This window comes from Chiloscyllium punctatum, chromosome 1 (genome assembly GCF_047496795.1).
Source record: "Chiloscyllium punctatum isolate Juve2018m chromosome 1, sChiPun1.3, whole genome shotgun sequence".
Lineage (NCBI taxonomy): Eukaryota > Metazoa > Chordata > Chondrichthyes > Orectolobiformes > Hemiscylliidae > Chiloscyllium > Chiloscyllium punctatum.
Window position 1 is genome coordinate 51254300 of NC_092739.1, and position 23515 is coordinate 51277814.

The window sequence follows — 23515 nt, forward strand, 5'->3', positions numbered from 1 at the left end:
TGACATTTGAAATTTTTAAATTTCTATGCCATCATATCAGTTGAATATTCAGTTTTTTTATTTGTGAAATGAAGTTAAACAATGTTTTAAAGAGTTTTTAAAATACCCATGATGCAAGTCTTGTTTTTTTTTTGCGTGGTTTGGCTCTTAACCTAGACTACATGGAGATAGTGAGAACAAGGTCCCACAGTTGGTTTGGCATAATAAAGGGATATAGTCATAATTGGGAGATCGTTTCTGCAGTTTTGGGTGGAAGTGGGAAGTTTGTACAGCTTAGCAATCACTTAAAATTGTTATCTTTATCTGTGTGGAGGTGCAGTTACAAAACGTTTCTTCTGCAAAATGTGCAACTTTTATAAAATATATTGGCTTGAATTTTGCGGTCATTGGCAAAGTACGGGCACTTACTGCTGATCTCTAAGAAACTTGTTCACAAAGGAGTAATAATCTCTGGCTGACATTTCCAATTTCCCAGCAGCAGTTTATAATTTGGTGTCCTGAGATTTAGCATTAGTGACGTAGGGAAGTTAAAAGTAGCTAACCACTTAACTTTTAATTTAAAATTTTGCTCAACACATTGTGTATGAGTGTAATGAGATGGAAAGTAACAACAAAGCTGAGCAGACATTAAAAATAAGTTGTTTTAAAAATATTAATTTTTGACTATTATGGCGAAATTTGACACACCATGGATATAACATTAGCTTCTTAGCACTACTTAGGGTATTTGGTAGGAACTATAATGTTGGCAAAGCCCATTTTCATCTAATTTACCAAGGGATAATTTCCTCAGTTTTTTGGTAAGGACCTTCTTGTCAACTCAGATCTCAAGTGTGAAAGCAGTCTCTGGAAATTTCTACAGTGCATCCTATGAAAAATTGTAGATTTACTGGCAATTGTTTCTGGGTTACTATGTTATTATACACATGTCCAAACTCACCAAGTTGCTGTCATTTTAGTGGAGTGGTGAGATTTCCGAAAACTGACATTTTGATGTAATTCCCACAGCAAAATTTGGCCATCGCTGGTGACAAAGTGCAAATATTCAATTTATCTTTTTTATCTTATGTAGTAAAGAACTTGCTATATTAATAGTGCCTGGTGATATTAAATAGTTAAAGTGCACTAATAGTAAACCATTTATTTTAGCATACTTGCACTTAATTGAATGCGACACCAATCCAGAGGTGAGACGGGCAGTATTATCCTGTATAGGGCCATCAGCAAAAACTCTAACCAAGATAATTGGACGTACAATGGATATTAAAGAGAATGTCAGAAAATTAGCCTATGAGGTGGGTGTTAAAAGTGTGTGTGAGAATATTTGTGCTGCCTGGCCCTTGTGTTGAATTCTACTCAGTTCCTTTTCACTCTCCAAGCAAATTTAATAATGAAAGTTCATACTTTTTATAAATCTGCAGAAAACATTTGATCATTACATTAATTGTCGCGGGTTCCATTATAAACTCCAATAGGTAGCGACCTTTAAAAGTATGGGTTTGATACACTTTATGACAGCTTAAATGATACAGATATTAGACTTGTGAGGAAAATTAAAACATGGCACCTTTTTGCTTTTTTGTTTGTTTATTTTTGTAATTTCATTCTCGAGCCATTCCTTTTTTTTAACTACAGCCTTTATAAATTATTAGTTGATCGTTAGGCCTTAACCTTGCATGTTCTTTCTATTTTAATATGCACAAAGTTTCACTGGTGTTTTTTAACAAACAGATTAACTTGATACGGTTTTAAGAGAAACCTTCAATATAAGCAGCTTCAACTTCCCTTCAAAGTACTTAGTTACTTCAAAAGAAAGGCAAATTTTAACATTTAGAAAAACAAAGATGCCAGGCATGGAGGACATGATCACCTGAAAGTTATTGTCCAAGTCTCTCACTATCTCAGTTTGAAAGTATATTGCTGCACTTTCACTTCAAAATATTGTAACTTTCTCCTGAAAGCAGCATACTTGAATCTTAAACATACGGATTATGGAAGCTCAACAGGGCATTTCACCACCATCTTTCTCAATAAAAATTATTTCATGGAATGTGTTCATTGCTGGCGAGCATCCCTAATTGCTTTCAAGAAGGTAGTGTTAAGCTGGTTGCTTTCACTGCTGCAGTCCATGTGGTAGATGTGTACCCGCAATGCTATTAGGAGGGGAATTCCAGAACTTTAACACAGTCAGTGAAGGAGTGGTGATATAATTCCTAGTCAGGATAACCTGAAGCTTGATGGGAAGTCTATTGGTGGTGGTAGTGTCCCCATATTTCTGTTACCTTTGTTCTCCGAAGCGATAGAGGTCACAGGCTTGAAGGTACTGTTGAAAGAGGTTTGTTCTCTCAGACAACTGGAGGATCGGCAATAACTTCTAACCTTGCAACGATACCCACATTCCACAAATAAGTGTATGATAACCGAGAGGCAATGTTGTTCTCTAATTTAGCTCTCAGTAACTGAATGTTGGTTAGCTTATATGGCGAGATCGATACACAAAAATCAGAAACATGGTAAATTGTGGAAGCCTTCCTACCTTACCCCCCCTGCTTGTGGAGTGGTTACCTTCAAGTTGGACATAACACAGACATTTCTGCACATCCAGTTTGTTATCAAATTAATCTTCACTTATTTGAATGATACAGTATTCCTATTGATTTGTAAATAATGCCGAAGGATGAAAAGCTGCAATTTTTTTGCATTAAAATATAATATTTTAAATGTGCATTGCATCTTCTCTTACCCCACTATTGACAGCTGCAATTTAAGATGCCTAGGCCACAAACTCTGAAGTTCTAATTCTAAATGTCTCTGCCCTTTCATCTCTCTCTCACCGTTTAAGACCTTTCTTGAAAATAATTTGTTTGACTAGTCTTCCTGATAAGTCCTTTTAACTCATTGTTGATTTTTAAAAATTTATATCTGAAAGTTTTGGACTGTTTAAAGGGCAATTTTGGTTGTTAATTAAAATGAATAGAAAATAGATTTTTATCTCTTTTAGCAATGATGTTTATATTTTTAAAATTTACATGATACAATTTCTATCACAAATATGTTGGCATGTGGCACAAACTTGGCATGTGGTTCAGCAAATTTATCAATTATCTGTCCATTTAGGTTTTAGCAGAAAAGATCCATATAAAAGCATTTTCCATTGCACAGAGGGTAAAACTTCTTACACAAGGCTTGACTGATCGTTCAGGTAAGTTATATACATGTAACATAGCTAATAACAGAGTTAATTTCAAAGCCTCCCAAATTTTGAATTGTGTAGCTGTGCAGACTTTGAATCAACATTCATTGTATTTTAAGATTTTCTAAACAAAAATTGTAAGCCAAAGTTTATAGTATCCCAATAGAAGTGTCTCCAGTTTGAAAATATTCACATTAAGCTGGCAATCTATTTTTTCTTCAGCCCCATTTTTTTTTAGTTTATAGTATCTAATATCCTACATCAGGAAAATGGTGCAGTTCAAGTTGGTGAACCTTCATATATTTCAGCAAATATTTTGTAGTGAGAAGAAAAATTGTTTTCCTTAACCAGCATGCAGTTCTGGATAAGATGCAATCAATAATCCTTATCAATAGAATTGGTAACACCATCTTGTGAAATGGGTGAAACGCAAGTATGGTCAATGCACTATATGCTCTACTCCATTTTTATTTGCTACACTGCTGCACATCACTTCCAGCAAATTTGACGTGGCAACAGTTCAGAGAACAGGTCGGAAACTGTTAAACCTATGCCAACTTCAATACAAAACCTAACCCACTCCAACCTCAGTCATTGAGGAATAGAATACAGCTAATAAACTCATTCTAAAGGATCTCCAACTCGTTGCTGGCTCCTTCTCTGAAGCATTTAAAGAAATGGACCTTTCCCAGAACAGCAGAAAATTGACATCATCTTTCAACCTGTAGATGAAAATAGGACTCTTGTATATTTTTATAAGCAGGTTACCTTTTATAAAATGTCATTCACAAAGGTGTTCCACTACTTGGAGTATAAAGAAATATATTTCACTGAGGAGCATTCAGTGCTAGAGCTATTTGGGGGAAAAAACTCAAGACGAGGGTGTGGATGCTAGCGATGAGTTAAAGGGGACAAGTAGCCAGAGTTTGTAAAGGGAAATTTGAGAGGGTTCGAGGCTAGGAGGGAGTTACAAAGAAAGGGTGGCATAAAGCCCTAAAAGTATTTCAATACAATAAGGAACATTTTGAATTGGAGGTTGTAGGGGACCAGGATTCAGTATAGATCAGGAAATGTTGACCAATTCAAATTTGAAGTTATCTTACCATTCTGTGTAAGTTTGTTTTTGGTTTGTGGAATCAAGCCTTTTAGATGGTACTATTGTTAATTTTTGGATTGGGCACTTCCACTATTCTTTGTGGCCAGCCTCCTATCCTTGCAAAGCTTGAATTTGAGACTGGGCTGCCTCCATCATAACTTGTGTAGGTCCATTCATTCACCTGTCCTTGCTGACCTATGTTAGCTCCCTCTCCGGCAATACGTTATGTTAAAATGGCTTGTCTCTGTGTTGATGGAGTTGGAATGTACATGGAAGGATCCTGGGGCAACCAGAAGTCTTGATGAACAGATATAAGTGAAAATTGCTTTAGAATTTAAGCCTCCAATTGGCTGATTCAGTGATGCTTAGAACACTTCATGATTGTCCCCAGCTCTGAACCTTAGTGAAGAGCTAGGCCAGATATGATTGACCTGTCTGGATGCTTAGCCAAAAAAAGTCTAACATTGTCTAAAACTGTTTGACTCAACTACTCAATTGCCCATTGCCTATACACCCTCTATCTCGCCTACTCAATTAAAGACTTGCCCTTGTAAAAAGTAACTGAATATGACAAGTGGTATCATGTTTCCTCCTTTCCTTGAGCCAACTTTGGTAGATTTCCTGCATTTATCCTAAACTGCCTGTTTGGTCCATTTCTGCTTTTGCTGGGATCAGAATATGTGTCTGAAAATGGGTATTGTTACGATGTAATGCCACTAACCAGAAGATTTGGGATTTCCAGTTTGAAATTATCATAAGTGTTTTACAATCCCGTTGTTGTTTTGTCAATTCCTTTGTTGGCTCTATCCTTACAATCCTCTGAAATCTGTGATTGTGATTGTTCAATCTGCTGTTTTTATCCCGCTAATTTTCAATTGTTCCACCATTTCCAGTCAACTGAGTTCTAATCTCTGGATTAAGACTTTTCTTAAAATTTTCTTTTCTGGTCCTAATATCCCTTTGTGTAGCTTGGTATCGCATTCAACAGTCTTGAAGTGCCTTTGGATATTTTATGCTTATAGAAGTTCGATATAAATGCAGGTCTGTTATTTTGTATCTTTGGAAAGAAGCATTTTTTTAGCCATTGTTGATAAGGTTGATTTTTGGTAGCAGGTTGGCTTTTGCACTTCTTGAGCAGAGTGCTGTATAAAAGCTTCACGATGGCTCAGTGGTTAGCACCGATGTGCCTCAGTGCCAGGGACCAGAGTTCAATTCCAGCCTGGGCAACTAACTCTCCCAGTGTCTGTGTGTGTTTCTCTGGGTGCTCCGCTTTCCTCCCCTCGTGCGAAGATGTGTAGGTTAGGTGGATTGGCCATCCTAAATTGCCCATAGTGTCCAGGGGTGTGCAGGCTAGATGGTTTCGCCATGGGAAATCTGAGTTAGGGTAGGGGGGTCTGGGTGGGATGCTAGGAAGGAGAGTTAGTTTGGACTCAATAGGCTGAATGGCCTACTTCCACACTGTAGGTATTCTATGTTCCTGAATGTATATTTATCTGTTCAAGTAATGTGATTGTTTATTCTTTATATTTTTAATATTACAGATGCTGTGAAAGAAGTGGTACAGAAAAAGTTGTTGCCAGCTTGGCTTCGCACAATGGAGGGCAACATTTTAGACTTGCTCCACCGTCTGGATGTGGAAAATTGTGTTACTGTGGCTGAATCTGCACTTAATGCCTTGTTTGCCCAAACCCCTCTTGAAGATTTGGTTGAAAAGTGTCAGAGTCTAAATCATGGGTGGGGCAGCCTTTTTGTATGGAAAAAAGAATTATTTTGTACATGCTTATTTAATGTTAGTTGCCTGATGTCTGTTGAGGAACAATTTGATTTGGAAATACAAATTCACAGACTACAAAGTATTGAAATCATGTCAATAACAGCAGCAATCAACCAGTAGGTTTTATTTCTTCGAGAATAGAATTTAGAAATTTTCTTAAGTTTGTATTGAACCTTGACTGGTCCATGGTTAATGTCCTCTGTTGTGGTTGCCACATTTAGTTTCTAAAACAAAAGGCTGTGGAGGCCCTTGAGAAGATTCAAATCTACAGATTTTTGAAATAGTGATAAAGTTTGGTGCAGAGTGGAACAAAATTAAAGACTGTTAATAGGAGAAAAGCACAACTGGAAAACATCGTGAATTTAGTAGAAGCTACTTTGTCCAGAGAACAAAATGTGGGGAAAATGTGGATTTCGTTAAAACAAGATCTAGTTGATGTTTATTCCATAGATATATTGAGGGGAAATAAGATCACCATACGGGGGATGAGGGAATAGGGCATTCATTTATAAGAAAGAATAGATGTATACTTGTATGAATAGATGAGTTAAGCTGCGTGACTTGAATCTGTTCGGTATACTCTATGTAGAAACAAGTATAATTTGTCCAGGACTGCTGTACTTGTTTCAAGATTTCTTGAAAATCTATGGCATTTCCTATCTGTCCTTTAGTGCTACCTTGTTACCACATTAAGCAATTCTTCACACACATTGCAATTTTACTTGAACAGGGCATTTGTTTCTTAAACAAGATCTAAGTTCTGTCTTGCATAATGAGTTAATTTGTAAATGTGAAATGAAAATGAATATTGTCATAGTTGCAGAGGACCATAGACTGTTCTCATTAGAGAGAGGCAACTGGCAATGAGCTTAACCTGAGGGTCAATGTTTCTCAGGTGAGATTGGGAACGTGGAGTCTTTGTGGTGATGTCAGCCAGTGTGGGAATTGAATGTGCACAGTTGTTGTCAATCTGCATCACAAATTAGCTGTCCAATTAACTGAACTAACTGACCCCAACATTTTTAAAACTAGATGTAATTAATATGTGAAGCCAATAGCAGTGTAAAAATGTTTTCATACTTCTCTTATCAAAGAACTTTATTAATGATTTTAGAATGATGATAGAAAATGTCAGCATGCATTACCTGCTGCCACTTTTTCACGCTAACACTTAAGAGGTCCTTTGTTGCTGATGGAGCTGGCCTTTGAAAGAGAGATTAATCTGAGGTCCTGTTGGCCCAGTTGTTTAAATGTTAAATATCTCGAAACTAAAGTAGTGATAGACTGCTCTTTAACCAACCTCCATCAAAAATATTTTGAGATAATCTTTCTCTCTACTCTGAAACCTTGGTGTATTTGGGAAGCCAAGCAGGCCATTAAATCCGTGGACTGTTCTACCTTGTGGTTAGATCATGGAGGATATGTGGCTCACCCTTACTTGGCTTGCCTTTGATCCACATCTCTCAGTAGCCTCACATGTTAAATTTTGTGTCGAAATTTCAAATTGATCTGTATCCTCATTTTCTTTTTGGGAAATAATTCCACCTTTCCATTCCTCCTTACGTGAAAAAGTATTTCCTGATTTCACCCTAATTTTGCTCATTTTAAATTTGTGCTTTGATTCCCCAAAAGAGAAGCTCGATATTCTGCAGCTATTGTATCAAGCTAAATGTTACCAGATCATCCTTCAACGATGTAGCTTGCATTTCCAAATTTACATTTGTGCAACCAATCCTCTCAATTTAATCTGTTAAACCCCCATATAATTTTGTGAATCTGTGCTGTACCCCTGCCACAGCTAGAACTGAATTAAATATTATGATGCATGGTATGCAAAATGACTCTTGTTTGCCTACGTTGACAGTTAAGATACTTTATTACTTATTATTGTAAATTCATAAATAAAGCCAAGTGATTAATTATATTCAGTAACATGAGTTGTATCATGTGGATGGTTAGTTAGAGCTGTTACCCCTGGAAAAACAATAGCACAGAGCATTTGTCCGACTGTTGATGTTTTTGGGTTCTCTACGTCAACTGCCATGCTTATATCTATTCATCCAAAATGTTCGCTATGCATCCTCCATATAATTTAGGCAGCAAGACAAAGTAAGATTATCTGATGAAGGGTTGATAGCGATTTCATCTCTTGAGTTCAAATTCCAGTCCTCGCTTTCAGCACACGATTAAAACTGACACTTAAGTGCAGAGTTGATGAGAGGCATTGTTAATGTCTTTTAGATAAGGATTCAGTTTAAATTGCCTATCCAATGTTCAAGTGAATGCGAAAGATCACATTATACAATCCAAATTTCTCAGTATCTTGGCCACATTGTGCCCTCAACCAACACCACAACCAAATTTATAAATTCATTTCTTGGTAATTTACCAAGACCTCTCCATAGCATTTTCCCAACCCACATCCCTGTCATCTAGAAGAACAAGGGCAACAGATATATGGAAACTCTGTCACCTGCAAGTTTCCCTCCACATTGCTCATCATCCTGATTTGGAAGTATATTATTGTTGCTTCACAGTTATTTGATCAAAATCCTAGGACTCAATGGTAGCACTGTGGGCTTTCCTACACTAAATGGACTGAGGTGATTCAAGAAATAGCTTGTCACCTGTTACCCCTCAAACCATTTTTAAGCTAGTAGCCCAGACCATAACTTTGCTATTTGTTTTAGGTAAGTGAATAGTGGATATTCCCAGAGTGAATTAGCTGATTCAACTGCCAGGTTTTAAACAAACCAAATTTATTTACAAAATTATGAAATGAAACGCAAAGCACAAAGTAGAATACTGGAAAGCTTATCCGATCCACAAACCCAACAGACGATCCTGACGTAATGATGCAGTCCTAATAGATGCATCCCTTAATACAAAGAGTAAAAATGAAGCAAACCAGGGTTTACAGGCTTGGAAGATAGAGACACAGTTACTGTACTGAATTAAAAACTCTAATCTAAACAAAGGCTAGCTACATATAAGACATGAAAGCCTAAGGCCGGAGGCATTCTCTGTTAGGGGTAAACAAAAAGGGCCCCAAAAAGCTTTTCAAACCTAGCCTAGTTGGAGCCTGGCAAATAATCCCCTCTCTGGGGAAAAAAAACCTCAAAGGAATAGTAACCTTATAAAAAGATCAGCATTGTGACACAGTTTTGAACAGTTCAATGGGCAATAAATGCCAACCTGTCATTGAGACCCACATCCCTAGAATAGATTTTTAAAAATTATAATACATTAGTTGCTAAATTTTCTTAAAACAGTGACTATGTTCCCAAAAGAATAAGTTGTAAATTGCATTTACATGTGATGTCCTAACTCTCTGGATGTTTTAGAAATTATGATTACTTCTTCAGCATAAAGCAATGATTTGTAACTTCTTTGATGATATTTCAACCTGCCTTGTGAAAATGTTGTCTTATCTTTCAGAAAGGTGATATCAGCAGAAAGTCTTACTTGTGAGAATGCTCTATATTGGAGATGCCTCTGCAAATACATAAAGTCAATGGGAGATGAAAGGGAGGAAGCCTTAGAGAAACTTTTACCTGAAGCAGCCATTTATGCTGCATATCTCTTGAGGTACACCTCTTGAAATTTCTTATGAATTTAAAATATGATGTTGTCAGTCTTTCCAAACCTATTTTGGCTTATGAAAATGTTTCTCATTTAATTTTCAGCCATTTCCCACGTCTGATCTGTTTTACACTGCCAGTTTCCTCACTATATAGCTCTTGTATAATTACAGTTGTTGACATTGAAGTATTTTGCTTGGTGCATATAGAAAATAATGTATGTGGAATATAAAAGAGATTTGCATGTGCTTGATCATAAATTGAAATTATTGCAACAATAGTTGGTGGCAACAATTAAAGTAAGTCTGTTGCTGATGAATTGAAAGTTTGAATTGATCTTGAAATAAAGAAGCAATAGTGCTGGTTTATAATTAATTTTTGTCTGATGGAACATGAGTACTGTACGGTTGCCACATTATGAAAGGATAAGGGGATCAAAGGTTATGGGGAAAAGTGGGGTTGAAAAACCTATTGGCCATGATTGAATGGCAGAGCAGACTCTATAGCCTGAATGGCCTAATTTCTGTTATGTCTCGTGGTCATTGCAGCTATTGAAAGGGTAACTGATGAAAAGCAATAATGAGAGGATGAAGGAATTGGATAATGAGAAAAGTATAAATAAGCTTATTGTAATAGAGATTAAAAAGTCATGGCTGCCTATGATTCCAAAAGGGCCAAATAAGGTAGACTAATAGTTATTTCAGCTGTTCAGTACAGCAGAACCTGAAGCCACAACCTGGATTTAAAAGGGGATAAATTAAAAACTAGTTATTTCAGTGAGTGGTTAATCTGAGTAGCTCACTGCAGCAGACAATGGGACAAGATAGAGCTGATTTGTCAGATGCAAGTTATACTTTTGTTGAAACTAATAATATTTTGGCATACAGTGCGAACAAGTAATTTGAAAAATTAATGGTGTAGCAATCTCCTGAGGAGCAGACGACTGAAATATGTAGTTCGCTAAGCTTTCCAGCACTGGGAAATGCAGCTTTCCTCATGTTTGGCTCTGTTGTGGAGTAATTGATGGAGATTGACCATCTTGATTAGGCAGTGACACTATTGTTATGTCATGTGACTTCCAGGAATGATGGTGATTTACATTAACCTTCATCCTCTTTGTCTAACAATTCATATCTGCATACAATCTTTAGGGAACATCCATCTAAACTTTGCAGTTACATTTGCAATGTTCTTCGTTTTGCAATTAGCTACCTGAAAAACCTTCCAATACTGAATGAATCACAAAGAGCTGACTTCGTGAAAATTGAAGAAGTAATGAAGAAAGAATTCATTAGCCAGCAGCTGATCATTCTTGTTGGTTGCCTGGATACATCAGAAGAAGGTGGCAGGTAATTTTTGTTGTCATTTCTTCTAATTTAGCTGCACATATCAGGTATTACAGAGGAATCTCAATGATCCAGCATTCAATTGTCCGAATATCGGATTATCCAGCAAGGTCTCAAGGTCCTGATGCTTGGCTAAACTATGTTATCTGGCATTCAATTGTCTGGAATTCGGTCAACCGAACTAAATACTCCCTGCCCATGCCTTCATATAATCAAGGTTCCTTTGTATTTAAGTTGAAAATCTTGCTACGTTAAAGATGCATTAGCCTCAGAAATAAATTCATATAACTCCCGTAACTACTGTTGAGTTAATCGAAGCTGGATGTGAGTCTCTGAACCATTTTTATGTACTGTATAACAGTTTGTGTTTTATTAATTCTGCTTCAGCATTGGAAATAGAATGGAGCAAGAACTAAAAGCATATGTGTTTAAGTATTCTTAACAGCACACACATTGTAAAATTATCTAATGGTAACATCAAATGCTAATAATTAAACTTAGTGTCAAGACATGAAACAATTTTCTGTATGGGGTGGGGTATAAAGCTGCGAGCTATGGATTAACTAGTCACAGCATGGACGAAGGTTATTTGCCCATCATGTCTATGCCAGTGTTTGGTAGAGCTATTCAATTAGTCCCACTACTTTGCTCTTTCCCCAGAGTCATGTGACTATTTTTTCTTTTAAATGCTTATCCCATCCCTTTTGAAAGTTATTGTTGAATCCAAAGATGTGCAAGTCAGGTAAATTGGCCATGCTAAATTGCCCACAGTGTTGGGTGTATTAGTCAAGAGGGAAATGGGTCTGGGTGGGTTACCGTTTGGAGGGTCAGTGTGGACTTGTTGGACTGAAGGACCTGTTTCCACACTGTAGGGAATCTAATCTAATCTCATCTGTCTTTGACTATCCTTTTCACGCAGTGTTTTGTAGATCACAAGTGTCAAGTTGTTTCTGATTCTTTTATCTTAATGTATTTCTGTATCTTCTAATTACATCTCTCTCTCATTATCCTTGTGTGCTTGAAGAATACTAGTTTTTTTTCTAGCCCCCCCCACCAAACTAAGCAGAGGTTTCCTAAAGTCTTGTGCCTAGAATTAACCACATTGTTCCAATTGTGAACCAAATAGTGCTTTATATAGGTTTGGCATAGCCTCCTTGCTTTTCTATTCTATTCCTCTATACATAAGATTTCCCTTTTGCATTTCCAATAATCTTCTGAACTTTATCTGCCTCCATCAAAGGTTAGCATTCATACATCCCTGTCTCTGTTCCTGCATCTTCTTTAAAATTGAGCCATTTAGCTCATTTTGCCTATCCTTTGAACCAAGATGTATTGCTCCATGTTCTCAATTAAATTTAACCTGTTATGTTCACGTATATATTTCACCAGTCTGTCTATACATATTCTTCAGAAATCTTACTATTCTTTTCATTGTTTGCAACATTTCAGAACTTGCTATCATTTACAATCTTTGAAATTATACCCAGTACACCAGTGTCCAGATCATTAATATACGCCTATAAATGAGAGCAATGGTTCAGATACTTGCCTGGTTGGCAGCAAAATAATTTTCCTCTAATGTGATAATCCCTTATTCATCAAAGTTTTCTGACTCTTGGCCAATGTCAAATCCATATAGATACTGCCCCTTTAATCCCACAATCTTCAATTTTGCTAACATGTCAGCTAAGTGATACTTCATCAACCATAAACAGTCTGAAGTTTTTACCTGTTGAGCTGTTTTGGGAATCTTTCTTTTATTGCTCAGGACTCAATGGTGGGGAAAAAAATGGAGATGAAAACCAATATTGGGGAGGTGGTCTCCATCTCAAAACTTTCCTATTCTAATTCTATTGTCTAATTTATTAGGAAATGTCTGCTGTCAGTGTTGCAAGAAATTCTGATCTTGCCCAACACACCAAGTTCCCTTATTGCGTTGCTAATGGAACAATTGCTGTCTGTCCAGAAGGATGATGACCGGAGGATTCGACTGGTAGGACTGTGCTTCTTCTGTGTTTTTAAATGTGTCAAAATGACTGCCTCCTTTAACACAGCAAGGTTTATAATATATTTGCATCAGTTAATTTAAAACAAAATTCTCCTATACTTTTGAACCTAGACAATTCAGTTTGCTTTGCCTTGGATATTTTGCTTGTTGTGAGACCATTTAACATCATCATGTAATTTCAAACATGGATGAAGACTAAAATCAGATGTCTCAGATGACATTTATTTTGTCAAGAAAATGTGGGTAGCACCAGAAGGTGCAAATTTAACTCCTTTCACCAAAAAGGATGGTGACAGTAATTTAACATCAGTTATTGAAACGTACTTAGAAAAGTTCAAATTAATTAGACAGTCAACGTGGTTTGTGAAAGGAAAGTCATGTTTAACCAGTTTTTTGGAGCTCTTTGAACAAAGAACATGTGCTTTGGATGAAGGGGGTCCAATAGATGAGCTATACTTAGATTTTCAGAAGGCATTTGACAAATTGCCATGTGAATGGTTATTTGGAAAATCAAAGGTCATGTTGTAGGCAATAACATATTGACATGGATCGAAGAGTGGCTAGCCAACAGGAAACAGTGAGTAAGCTTAAATGGATTACTTTCTGGTTGGCAAGCTGTAACTAAAGGTGTACCATGGGAATCAGAACTGCAGCCTCAGCATTTTACGATTTCTTTAAATGACTCTGGTGAAAGAATCGAAGACATGGTTGCAATGTCCGCTGGTGAAATAAAAGTAGGGAAGAAATTTGTTTAGTTGTAATAAGGAGGGTCAAAAGGATATAATACTTAACTGAGTCAGAAAGATCTGGTAAATGGGGTGTAATGTGGGAAAGTGTGAAATTGTACAGTTGGCAGATAGAATGGAAAAATAAAAGTGTATTTTGTAAATGGTGAGAGATTTGATGTTGAAATGAGGCATCTGGGTGACCTTGTTATGAAACCCAAATATTAGTATTCAGGCGCAAAAGGTTAATTAGGAAAGTTAATAGAATGTTATTATTTTTTGCAAGGGAAATTAAAAAAGGGATGGTGATTGTTTCCCTTCTGCATTGTTGAAACATCATCTGGAGTACTGTGTGCAGTATTGATTTCCTTATTTAAGGGAGGACATAAATATTTTGGAAGCAGCTCAGGGGTTTATCAGACTAATATCTGGAATGGGTGTGTTTGATACCAAAAGGTTGGACAGGCTAGGCTTGGGCCTGCTGGAGTTTAGAAGAATAAGAGTCAACTTGTTTGAAGCGTACAAGATCCTTGGCTGTCTTTCCAGGGTAAATGTGGAAAGGATGTTTCCTTTTGTTGGAAATTCTAGACCTGGGGCCACTGTTTTAAAGATAACAAAATATTTTTCTTGAACCTAATGAGTCTTTTGACACTCTGCTTTTTGAGGAACAGAGTATGAATTTTTAAGGCAGAGATAGATCGGTTCTTGATAAACAAGAAAGTGAAAGCTTATTTGATGTAGTCAAGAATGTGGAGTTGAGGTTTCAATCAGATCAGGCATGATCTTATTAAATGATGGAGCTCGCTCAAGTAGCCTCTACCTGCTCCTAATTTGTATGTTTAGATTGCAAAAAGTCTTTCTGCCATCTTCACATCATGGCATTAGTTTACTTGAAGATCATTCGACTTAGTTGATGAGTACTGCAAGAAATATGCTCACAAGAGTCAGTCTAGATTTGTTCTAATCTACCATTTGATAGGGACATCACAGGATTGTGGATTGTGGCATTAAGCAACAAATTTCAGATCTCAGTCAGTGCCTGCATCAGTTATAGTCATGTTGCCTCTTTATACGTCTCTCAACCTGGAGGGATCAATTGAAGGCAGCCATGTTAGATGTATCCCATTGCCAATACCTCTGCTGCATACTGTCTATCTCCATATATGTGGTTCCTGATCTTATACTTTAAGTTAAAACCTTGGTTCACTGATTTCACCTGATGTTCAGTTCAGAATTCTACAATGTATAGGATGTTGTATACAAAAAAATTAGAACATTTTACCCAATCATAGCAGGTCAATATTGGCACAACCATGACCAAGGATACATTGTTGCATATTTTCTGATATTGCCCAACCCTTCATTTGTCAAGGATGCTGGAGGCCATTGGAGGAGTTATAAGCTTAGCTAATTATCTAAGCCATCAATATTGTGTGGACAAGGAATGCCTTATACATCTAAGCTCAATTAACCTCTTTTTGACCACTAGAAGGTGCATTGACCAGTGACAATGCAGCTATGATGTCAAAAAAGTTGGTGTCCACCCTTTTGTAGGACAACTGCTTTTTGATAATTTAATGTGTAATGTATGCCTGAATCTCAGGGGGGGAAAAAAAGAACAGTGGTTTTAGGGCCCCTTCAGATCTCCAAACTGATCTATTATTGCTGTAACCTACTAAAACATCATCATTATCACTGTATTTATTTGCAGATATTGTGAGATTGCAGTATAGCAACTACACCAAGGAAACAATTTAAGGATTGTACAATTTTTTAAAAAACAATCAAAAATTTATTTTGTAATCACTGGAAAGTAGAACCAGATTTAATCAGTGAAAAATACATTTAGAATAGGTTTATTCGTAAGAGTTGCTTTATTTGCCAATAAATGTTGCAATGATTTTGGCAGGTTTTAAAGTGAGACAAAAAGTGGTAGCTTATGCGCAGTGGAATGCTGTCTTTTCTTATGTCTGTGACATAACAGCAGTTTACATTCCATTGCTCCTTTGTAAAATAGCTTCTGAGGTTCGTATCCCAGGCATCTAAATGATAGTGGATGCTCAATGCTTGCATGAACGTCTCAGCTCCAGCTTCCTGCTATCAATTGTGATGACATCATTATAGGAATACATTAGAAAACATCTTGTATAGGATGCCAGGCAAAGTTACAACAGAAACTGAACATTTTCCAATAGAGCAGATAAGTAGAAGACCAAATCACCTCTTGGGAGTGGAATTGAGAATTTAATGGCTCACTAATGTAGACTTTAATAAACAGACAAGATGAAAATAATAATTTAACAGGAAATACATGAATAATACCTTGCATGAAATAAATTAGCATTTTGGGAAAGATAGACATTCGGAGAGCGTGATGCCAAGCTTTATTTGTGAACTTGCAAGTCATCGTTTTAGCAATTGTCACTGATAAAGGACTGCCTTGTCAATTACAGAAATGTAGAAAGCATATATATTCAAAATTGAATTTGACTGTTGAACAACTGTTCAGTTTTAATTATTTGATTTGTTACCACAGGTTGCAGAGATAATATCAGATGTTCGGGAACCAATTGTTCATACTGAAGCATTGGAGAATGCTGATGAACAAAGGAAAAGACAAGTTGAGGTATCAATGTTTAGGATAGCAATTGTTATGGCTATGCATGGTTTGTAAATACAAAGTACTATTTAAAAACCAATGAGACATTTTGGCCTTTTTAAAGATCCTTGAAGGTTTTGTTTTATGACACATCTGAATTATAAGTTAAACAATGATGTGCAATATTTAGAAATTGTTTAATTTATTTACTGGCCACAGCTTTTGTAGAATTGATTTAATTATGGCTTTGAAAATTATGGCTTTTTCTCACCTGTCATAAACCTAGCCATATTCCTATCAGAGTATTGCTAATTTAACTTAATCGCTGGATTATATAGCCTGTTTGAAAGGAGACTGGTGTAATTCCATTCCTGCTAAGTGCTATCTATTTGGTAGAGTCTTCAATTTTCCTGGAACTAATTGCAGTTCCTTCAGACACTATTCTGTGTGGCACTAGCCATCTGAGAATGTTATTAATCATTGTCACCTTAGTCACAACAACCCACACATCCTGTGGATGAACTTTACAAGCTTGTTGAAATTATTTGTGAAAATACTTGAGATGGTGGATTATTTCAAATTAGCAGAACAGACAATGAAGATAAATTTGTAAAATCATAATGATTTTGGTATGATAATTAGGAAAAAGTTTTTACTTGTTTGTAGTATGTGATGAAAGGTATACTTAATTTATGTAATTTTAGGATTTGGAATTTAAAATACAGGCAGGTGGATGTGGGTCAGTTCTGTGAAGATAATTTTTTTTAACCAGGTCAAAATAATTTGGAACAGTGACTCAAGTGCCTCAATTTGAAGAAAGCATGTGACTGTAGTCAAGTACCTGACAGAAGTGTAGTGTTAATGGATGGACCATTTAGACGACTACATTTTACAACAGACTCGAAAGCTGTTGGTTTAGTTTTGACTTTAGAACAACCATTCAAGGTCTCTGATCAGAAGGGAGAACTGTTTCTCCCAGCAGCATCCAGCTTTTAGTTGTGTGGAGCTTCTAAGTCTGGAGAGCTTGGTAAGAAATATTCAAGTTGTTCAAAAATGAATAAATTTAGGTCAATAGAAATGCAAGCATTTAATGCGAGCAAACGCAAAGGAATCACACACTGTTCCTGCCATTCAAAGAAAATAAACTGGGATGAATCAGTTAAGTTAAAAACTTCGAATCATGATAGAAATGAAACTTCTCTGGTATTGGGTATCAGCAAAAGGATAGTGTAATGAACAGGTGAAACTTTGTTTTGTTGTTTCTGTTAAGATGTTTCTAACTGTCTTAGGCTTTTTGAGGTTTTTTTTCTCTTTTTGTTTGTGTCGTGGTTATGTTCTTAAGAAATATCTACAGCCTCATGAATGTGTCTCACTGATTAACCACCATGGTAACCAACTTCTAAAATTAAACATAAGAACAATAAAGCCAGGTTTCAGAGGAACCTGTTCTGAGGAAGGGTCACCGGACCCAAAATGTTATCTCTGATTTCTCTTCACAGATGCTGCCAGACCTGCTGATCTTTTCCAGCAACTTCTGCGTTTGTTTCTGATTTACAGCATCCACAATTCTTTTGGTTTTTATTTAGGCCAGGTTTCATTTTGGGATCTAGTATTAACATCAGCTGGGATCATAATAAGAGTAAAATAGTGTCATCAATTTAAAATTCTTGTGAAGGGATTGGGAGAAATGTTTTTATTTGGGTTTCCACAAAATTAGACACCTAGCTCCAAGAAGGAATTGAGGCAGTGAGTATTATGTCTTTTAAGGGAGGAAAATTAGGATATGAAGCTGAGAAAATACAACTTGGAGTAGACCGTATAACAGTCAAGTTACTTTTGGTTGGTTCCAGCAAGGAGCCATGACCAATATGAGGAGTTACATGTTTTCTTTCTTCTTTCATGGTATGTGGATATTGCTGGCAAGTCTTTTCCCTAATTGCATGTGAGAAGGTGATGTAAGGCATCTTGGAGGACCTCATTGTGGGTCTGCTCTGAGGCCTGGCCAGGCTGGCTGTAAACAGGTCCAGGCAGTGGGTTGTGGGGGGAATTATATCTGCTGACTATCTTCTGTGGTTATGTTTGTGCCCAGGAGACATTGGAGAGAGAGCATGCGGTGTCTGTCAATACTGGTGATGCCTTTAGTGAGAAGTGGGCACCATGGACGCCCCTTGCATTACCCATATTGGGCTGTGCTTGTAAACATTCAATTGGCTGCACCGTGTTTTTACTGATGGTGGTTATTAATTCAAAAAAAAAGCAAAGAAGTCACAGTAATTTTGGGGATGAGAAGGTTGCTCAGTTTGGAGTAGGAAAAAAAGAAAAACCAGGGAAGATGATGGTGAGCAGCTGCCTTGAACTGCTGCAGTCCAGCTTGTGCAGAAAAACACATTGTGCTGTTAGAAAGGAACATTCAACATCTTCATTCAGTAATGGCAAGTGAGTCCATGTTATGGTGGTGTGCCCTTTGGAGGGAGTCATCTAATTGTATTGTTCCCATTCATCAGCTGCCCTTCTACTTTTGGATGGTAGAAGTCATTGGTTGTAAGGTTGCATGTTATTGTGGTGTATCTTGTATACAGTAGCTGTCCCGTTTATCCTGATTAAATTCTGTGTAATCAAATTTGCTTATAAATGTATTTCTCTTGTGTCTCATGAAATATTTTAACTTTAAGTTTGTAATGTAAAAAGCACTTGAAGACAATGTAGTCATTATTGGGGCCTTTCTGAACACCATTGCAACTTCAACATATTGCAATTAAGGAATACAGAAGTACTGAGATGAGCTGAGGATTATTCGAGAGGCTGAGAGGGTGATCGATAGAAGCTACAGGGACATAGTTACGCCGGAGAACAGAGGTAGCTGGGTAACAGTTAGAGGTGGGAAGGGGAAGAAGCAGGCAGTGCAGGGTTCCCCTGTGGTCGTTCCCCTAAAAAATAAGTATGCAGCTTTGGAAACTGTTGGGGGGGACAGCCTTGCAGGTGTAAGCTGCAGTGAAGGGGTCTGTGGCTCTGAGATTCAGAAGGGAAAGGGGGAGAAGAGGAGAGCGCTAGTTATAGGGGACTCTCTAGTTAGAGGGACGGACAGGCGGTTCTGTGGACATCGGCGAGACTCTCGGATGGTTTGTTGCCTCCCGGGTGCTAGGGTCCGAGACGTCTCGGACCGTGTCTTCAGAATCCTTAAGGGGGAGGGTGTGCAGCCAGAAGTCGTGGTACACATTGGCACCAACGACATAGGTAGGAAGAGGGGTGGGGAGGTCATTCAAGAGCTCAAGGAGTTAGGCTGGAAGCTAAAAGCTAGGACAGACAGAGTCGTCATCTCGGGGTTGTTGCCGGTGCCACGTGACAGAGAGGCAAAGAATAGGGAGAGAGTGCAGTTGAACACGTGGCTGCAAGGATGGTGTAGGAGGGAGGGCTTCAGATATTTGGACAATTGGACTGCATTCTGGGGAAGGTGGGACCTGTATAAACAGGACGGGTTGCACCTGAACCAGAAGGGCACCAATATCCTGGGGGGTATGTTTGCTAGCACTCTTCGGGGGGGTTTAAACTAATTTGGCAGGGGGATGGGATCCGGACTTGTAGTCCAGCAAGTAAGCTAGCTGTGTGTCAGGATGTCCAAGACTGTAGGGAGGCTGTGGAGAAGGTAGCACTGACAGGGACTACTTGCGGACACAGAGATGGGCTCAAGTGCGTATACTTCAATGCAAGGAGTATCAGAAATAAGGTGGGTGAACTTAAGGCGTGGATCGGTACCTGGGACTACGATGTTGTGGCCATCACGGAAACATGGATAGATGAGGGACAGGAATGGCTGTTGGAGGTTCCTGGTTACAGATGTTTCAGTAAGATTAGGGAGGGTGGTAAAAAAGGAGGGGGGGGTGGCATTGCTAATTAGAAATGGTATAACGGCTGCAGAAAGGAAGTTTGAGGGGGATCTGCCTCCGGAGGTAGTATGGGCTGAAGTCAGAAATAGGAAAGGTGCAGTCACCTTGTTGGGTGTTTATTATAGGCCCCCCAATAGCAGCAGAGATGTGGAGAAACAGATTGGGAAACAGATTTTGGAAAGGTGCAGAAGCCACAGGGTCGTAGTCATGGGCGACTTCAACTTCCCAAATATTGATTGGAAGCTCTTTAGATCAAGTAGATTGGATGGGGCGGTGTTTGTGCAGTGTGTCCAGGAAGCTTTTCTAACGCAGTATGTAGAGTGTCCAACCAGAGGGGAGGCCATATTGGATTTGGTACTCGGTAATGAACCGGGACAAGTGGTGGGCTTGTTAGTGGGTGAACATTTTGGTGATGGTGACCACAATTCTGTGACTTTCACCTTGGTTATGGAGAGAGATAGGTGCGCACAACAAGGAAGTTTTTACAATTGGGGGAAGGGAAATTACGATGCTGTAAGACAGGATTTGAGGAGCATACGTTGGGAGCATAGGCTGTCAGGGAAGGATGTGGTGGAAATGTGGAACTTTTTCAAGGAGCAGATACGACGTGTCCTTGATATGTATGTACCGATCAGGCAGGAAAGAAATGGTCGTGTGAGGGAGCCTTGGTTGACGAGGGAGGTTGAATGTCTAGTAAAGAGGAAGAAGGAGGCTTACATAAGGTTGAGGAAACAAGGTTCAGACAGAGCAGTGGAGGGATACAGGATAGCCAGAAGGGACCTGAAGAAAGGGATTAGGAGAGCTAAGAGAGGGCATGAAAAATCCCTGGCGGATAGGATCAAGGATAACCCCAAGGCATTCTATGCGTATGTGAGAAACCTGAGAATGACGAGAACGAGGGTAGGTCCGATCAAGGACAGTGGTGGGAGACTGTGTATTGAGTCGGAAGAGATAGGAGAGGTCTTGAACAAGTACTTCTCTTCAGTATTTACGAACGAGAGGGACCGTATTGTTGAAGAGGAGAGTGTGAAACGGACTGATAAGCTAGAAGAGATACCTGTTAGGAAGGCAGATGTGTTGGACATTTTGAACAACTTGAGGATAGACAAGTCCCCCGGGCCTGACGGGATATATCCTAGGATTATGTGGGAAGCAAGAGAGGAAATTGCAGTACCGTTGGCAATGATCTTCTCGTCTTCACTGGCAACTGGGGTGGTACCAGGGGACTGGAGAGTAGCAAATGTTGTGCCCCTGTTCAAAAAAGGGAATAGGGATAACCCCGGGAATTACAGGCCAGTTAGTCTTACTTCTGTGGTAGGCAAAGTAATGGAAAGGGTACTGAGGGATAGGATTTACGAGTATCTGGAAAGACACTGCTTGATTAGGGACAGCCAGCACGGATTTGTGAAGGGTAGGTCTTGCCTTACAAGTCTTATTGAATTCTTCGAGGAGGTGACCAAGCATGTGGATGAGGGTAGAGCAGTGGATGTAGTGTACATGGATTTTAGTAAGGCATTTGATAAGGTTCCCCATGGTAGGCTTATGCGGAAAGTCAGGAGGCATGGGATAGAGGGAAATTTGGCCAATTGGATAGAAAACTGGCTAACCGGTCGAAGTCAGAGAGTGGTGGTAGATGGTAAATATTCAGCTTGGAGCCCAGTTACAAGTGGAGTTCCGCAGGGATCAGTTCTGGGTCCTCTGCTGTTTGTAATTTTTATTAATGACTTAGATGAGGGAGTGGAAGGGTGGGTCAGTAAATTTGCAGATGATACGAAGATAGGTGGAGTCGTGGACAGTGAGGAGGGCTGTTGTCGGCTGCAGAGGGACTTAGATATGATGCAGAGCTGGGCTGAGGAGTGGCAGATGGAGTTCAACCCTGCCAAGTGTGAGGTTGTCCATTTTGGAAGAACAAATAAGAATGCGGAATACAGGGTTAATGGTAGGGTTCTTGGTCAGGTGGAGGAACAGAGGGATCTTGGGGTCTATGTACATAGATCTTTGAAGGTTGCCACTCAGGTGGATAGAGTTTGTAAGAAGGCCTATGGAGTATTATCGTTCATTAGCAGAGGGATTGAATTCAAGAGTCGTGAAGTGATGTTGCAGCTGTACAGGACTTTGGTTAGGCCACAGTTGGAGTACTGTGTGCAGTTCTGGTCGCCTCACTTTAGGAAAGATGTGGAAGCTTTGGAGAGGGTGCAGAGAAGATTTACCAGGATGTTGCCTGGAATGGAGAGTAGGTCGTACGAGGATAGGTTGAGAGTTCTCGGCCTTTTCTCGTTGGAACGGCGAAGGATGAGGGGTGACTTGATAGAGGTTTATAAGATGATCAGAGGAATAGATAGAGTAGACAGTCAGAAACTTTTTCCCCGGGTACAACAGAGTGTTACAAGGGGACATAAATTTAAGGTGAAGGGTGGAAGGTATAGGGGAGATGTCAGGGGTGGGTTCTTTACCCAGAGAGTGGTGGGGGCATGGAATGCGCTGCCTGTGGGAGTGGTAGAGTCAGATTCATTGGCGACCTTTAAGCGGCATTTGGATAGGTACATGGATGGGTGCTTAATCTAGGATAGAAGTTCGGCACAACATCGTGGGCCGAAGGGCCTGTTCTGTGCTGTATTGTTCTATGTTCTATGTACTTACAAGGCAGTTTAATTGAAATAACTTTGTTTTGCAAATACTTAATAGCTATCACTACATTAATGTGAATGCTGGGGCAATGTTAAGTCACATACAATTATTTTCCTTTTTCTACTATTTTGTAGCTTGCTAATATCAAAGTTCAGCTTGTAGAAGCCAAGCAAGCACTGGAGGATAGTATAACTCGGCAGGACTTCATTCATGCTTCGGTGCTGAAGCAGAAAATTGAAGAATTAGAAAATTGCAAAATTGAGATGATAAAAGCAATCGAACAACCTGAATGCAAAGAGGTTTACATTGAAAAGGTAATTCTTTGTAAGATGAAGTAAGTTTTAATAATAAACTATAGTCATCATGTAGCTTGTAAAGTAGGTGTAAATATCTGTATGCAGTGTAGTTGTTGGCATTATAATCTCATAAATTACTGTTTAATTATATTAGTGAATTATACCATATTTCTCTCCTTTCACAGTGCATCTCCCTGTCCTACCCTACAAGTACAGATGTCCTTTTAGTTAAGAATGAATTGTTATAACTTCCCCAAATGTTTGAGAGTTTATCAATGTTAAGAAAATCACTCAACTCTGTGATCATGTTAATTTTTAGACTATTAAAACTTTCCAGGTCAGGTGGAGGCTTTGTCTTTTGAAACCACCCTTTATTAATATTCCC

At 38.6% G+C, this 23515-nt stretch overlaps 1 protein-coding gene across 2 annotated transcripts in view; it reads left to right on the top strand.

Annotated features, from left to right (window-relative positions):
• Positions 1–23515, top strand: part of ncapg (non-SMC condensin I complex, subunit G) — a 63821-nt gene that overhangs the window by 17868 nt on the left and 22438 nt on the right. For both annotated transcript variants that reach the window (XM_072560699.1, XM_072560793.1), the window contains 8 exons: positions 1150–1295; positions 3118–3202; positions 5831–6023; positions 9502–9651; positions 10853–10993; positions 12860–12983; positions 16260–16349; positions 22969–23148. In XM_072560699.1, the coding sequence (XP_072416800.1) occupies positions 1150–1295; positions 3118–3202; positions 5831–6023; positions 9502–9651; positions 10853–10993; positions 12860–12983; positions 16260–16349; positions 22969–23148 (1109 nt within the window). The remainder of the gene's footprint in view (positions 1–1149; positions 1296–3117; positions 3203–5830; positions 6024–9501; positions 9652–10852; positions 10994–12859; positions 12984–16259; positions 16350–22968; positions 23149–23515) is intronic.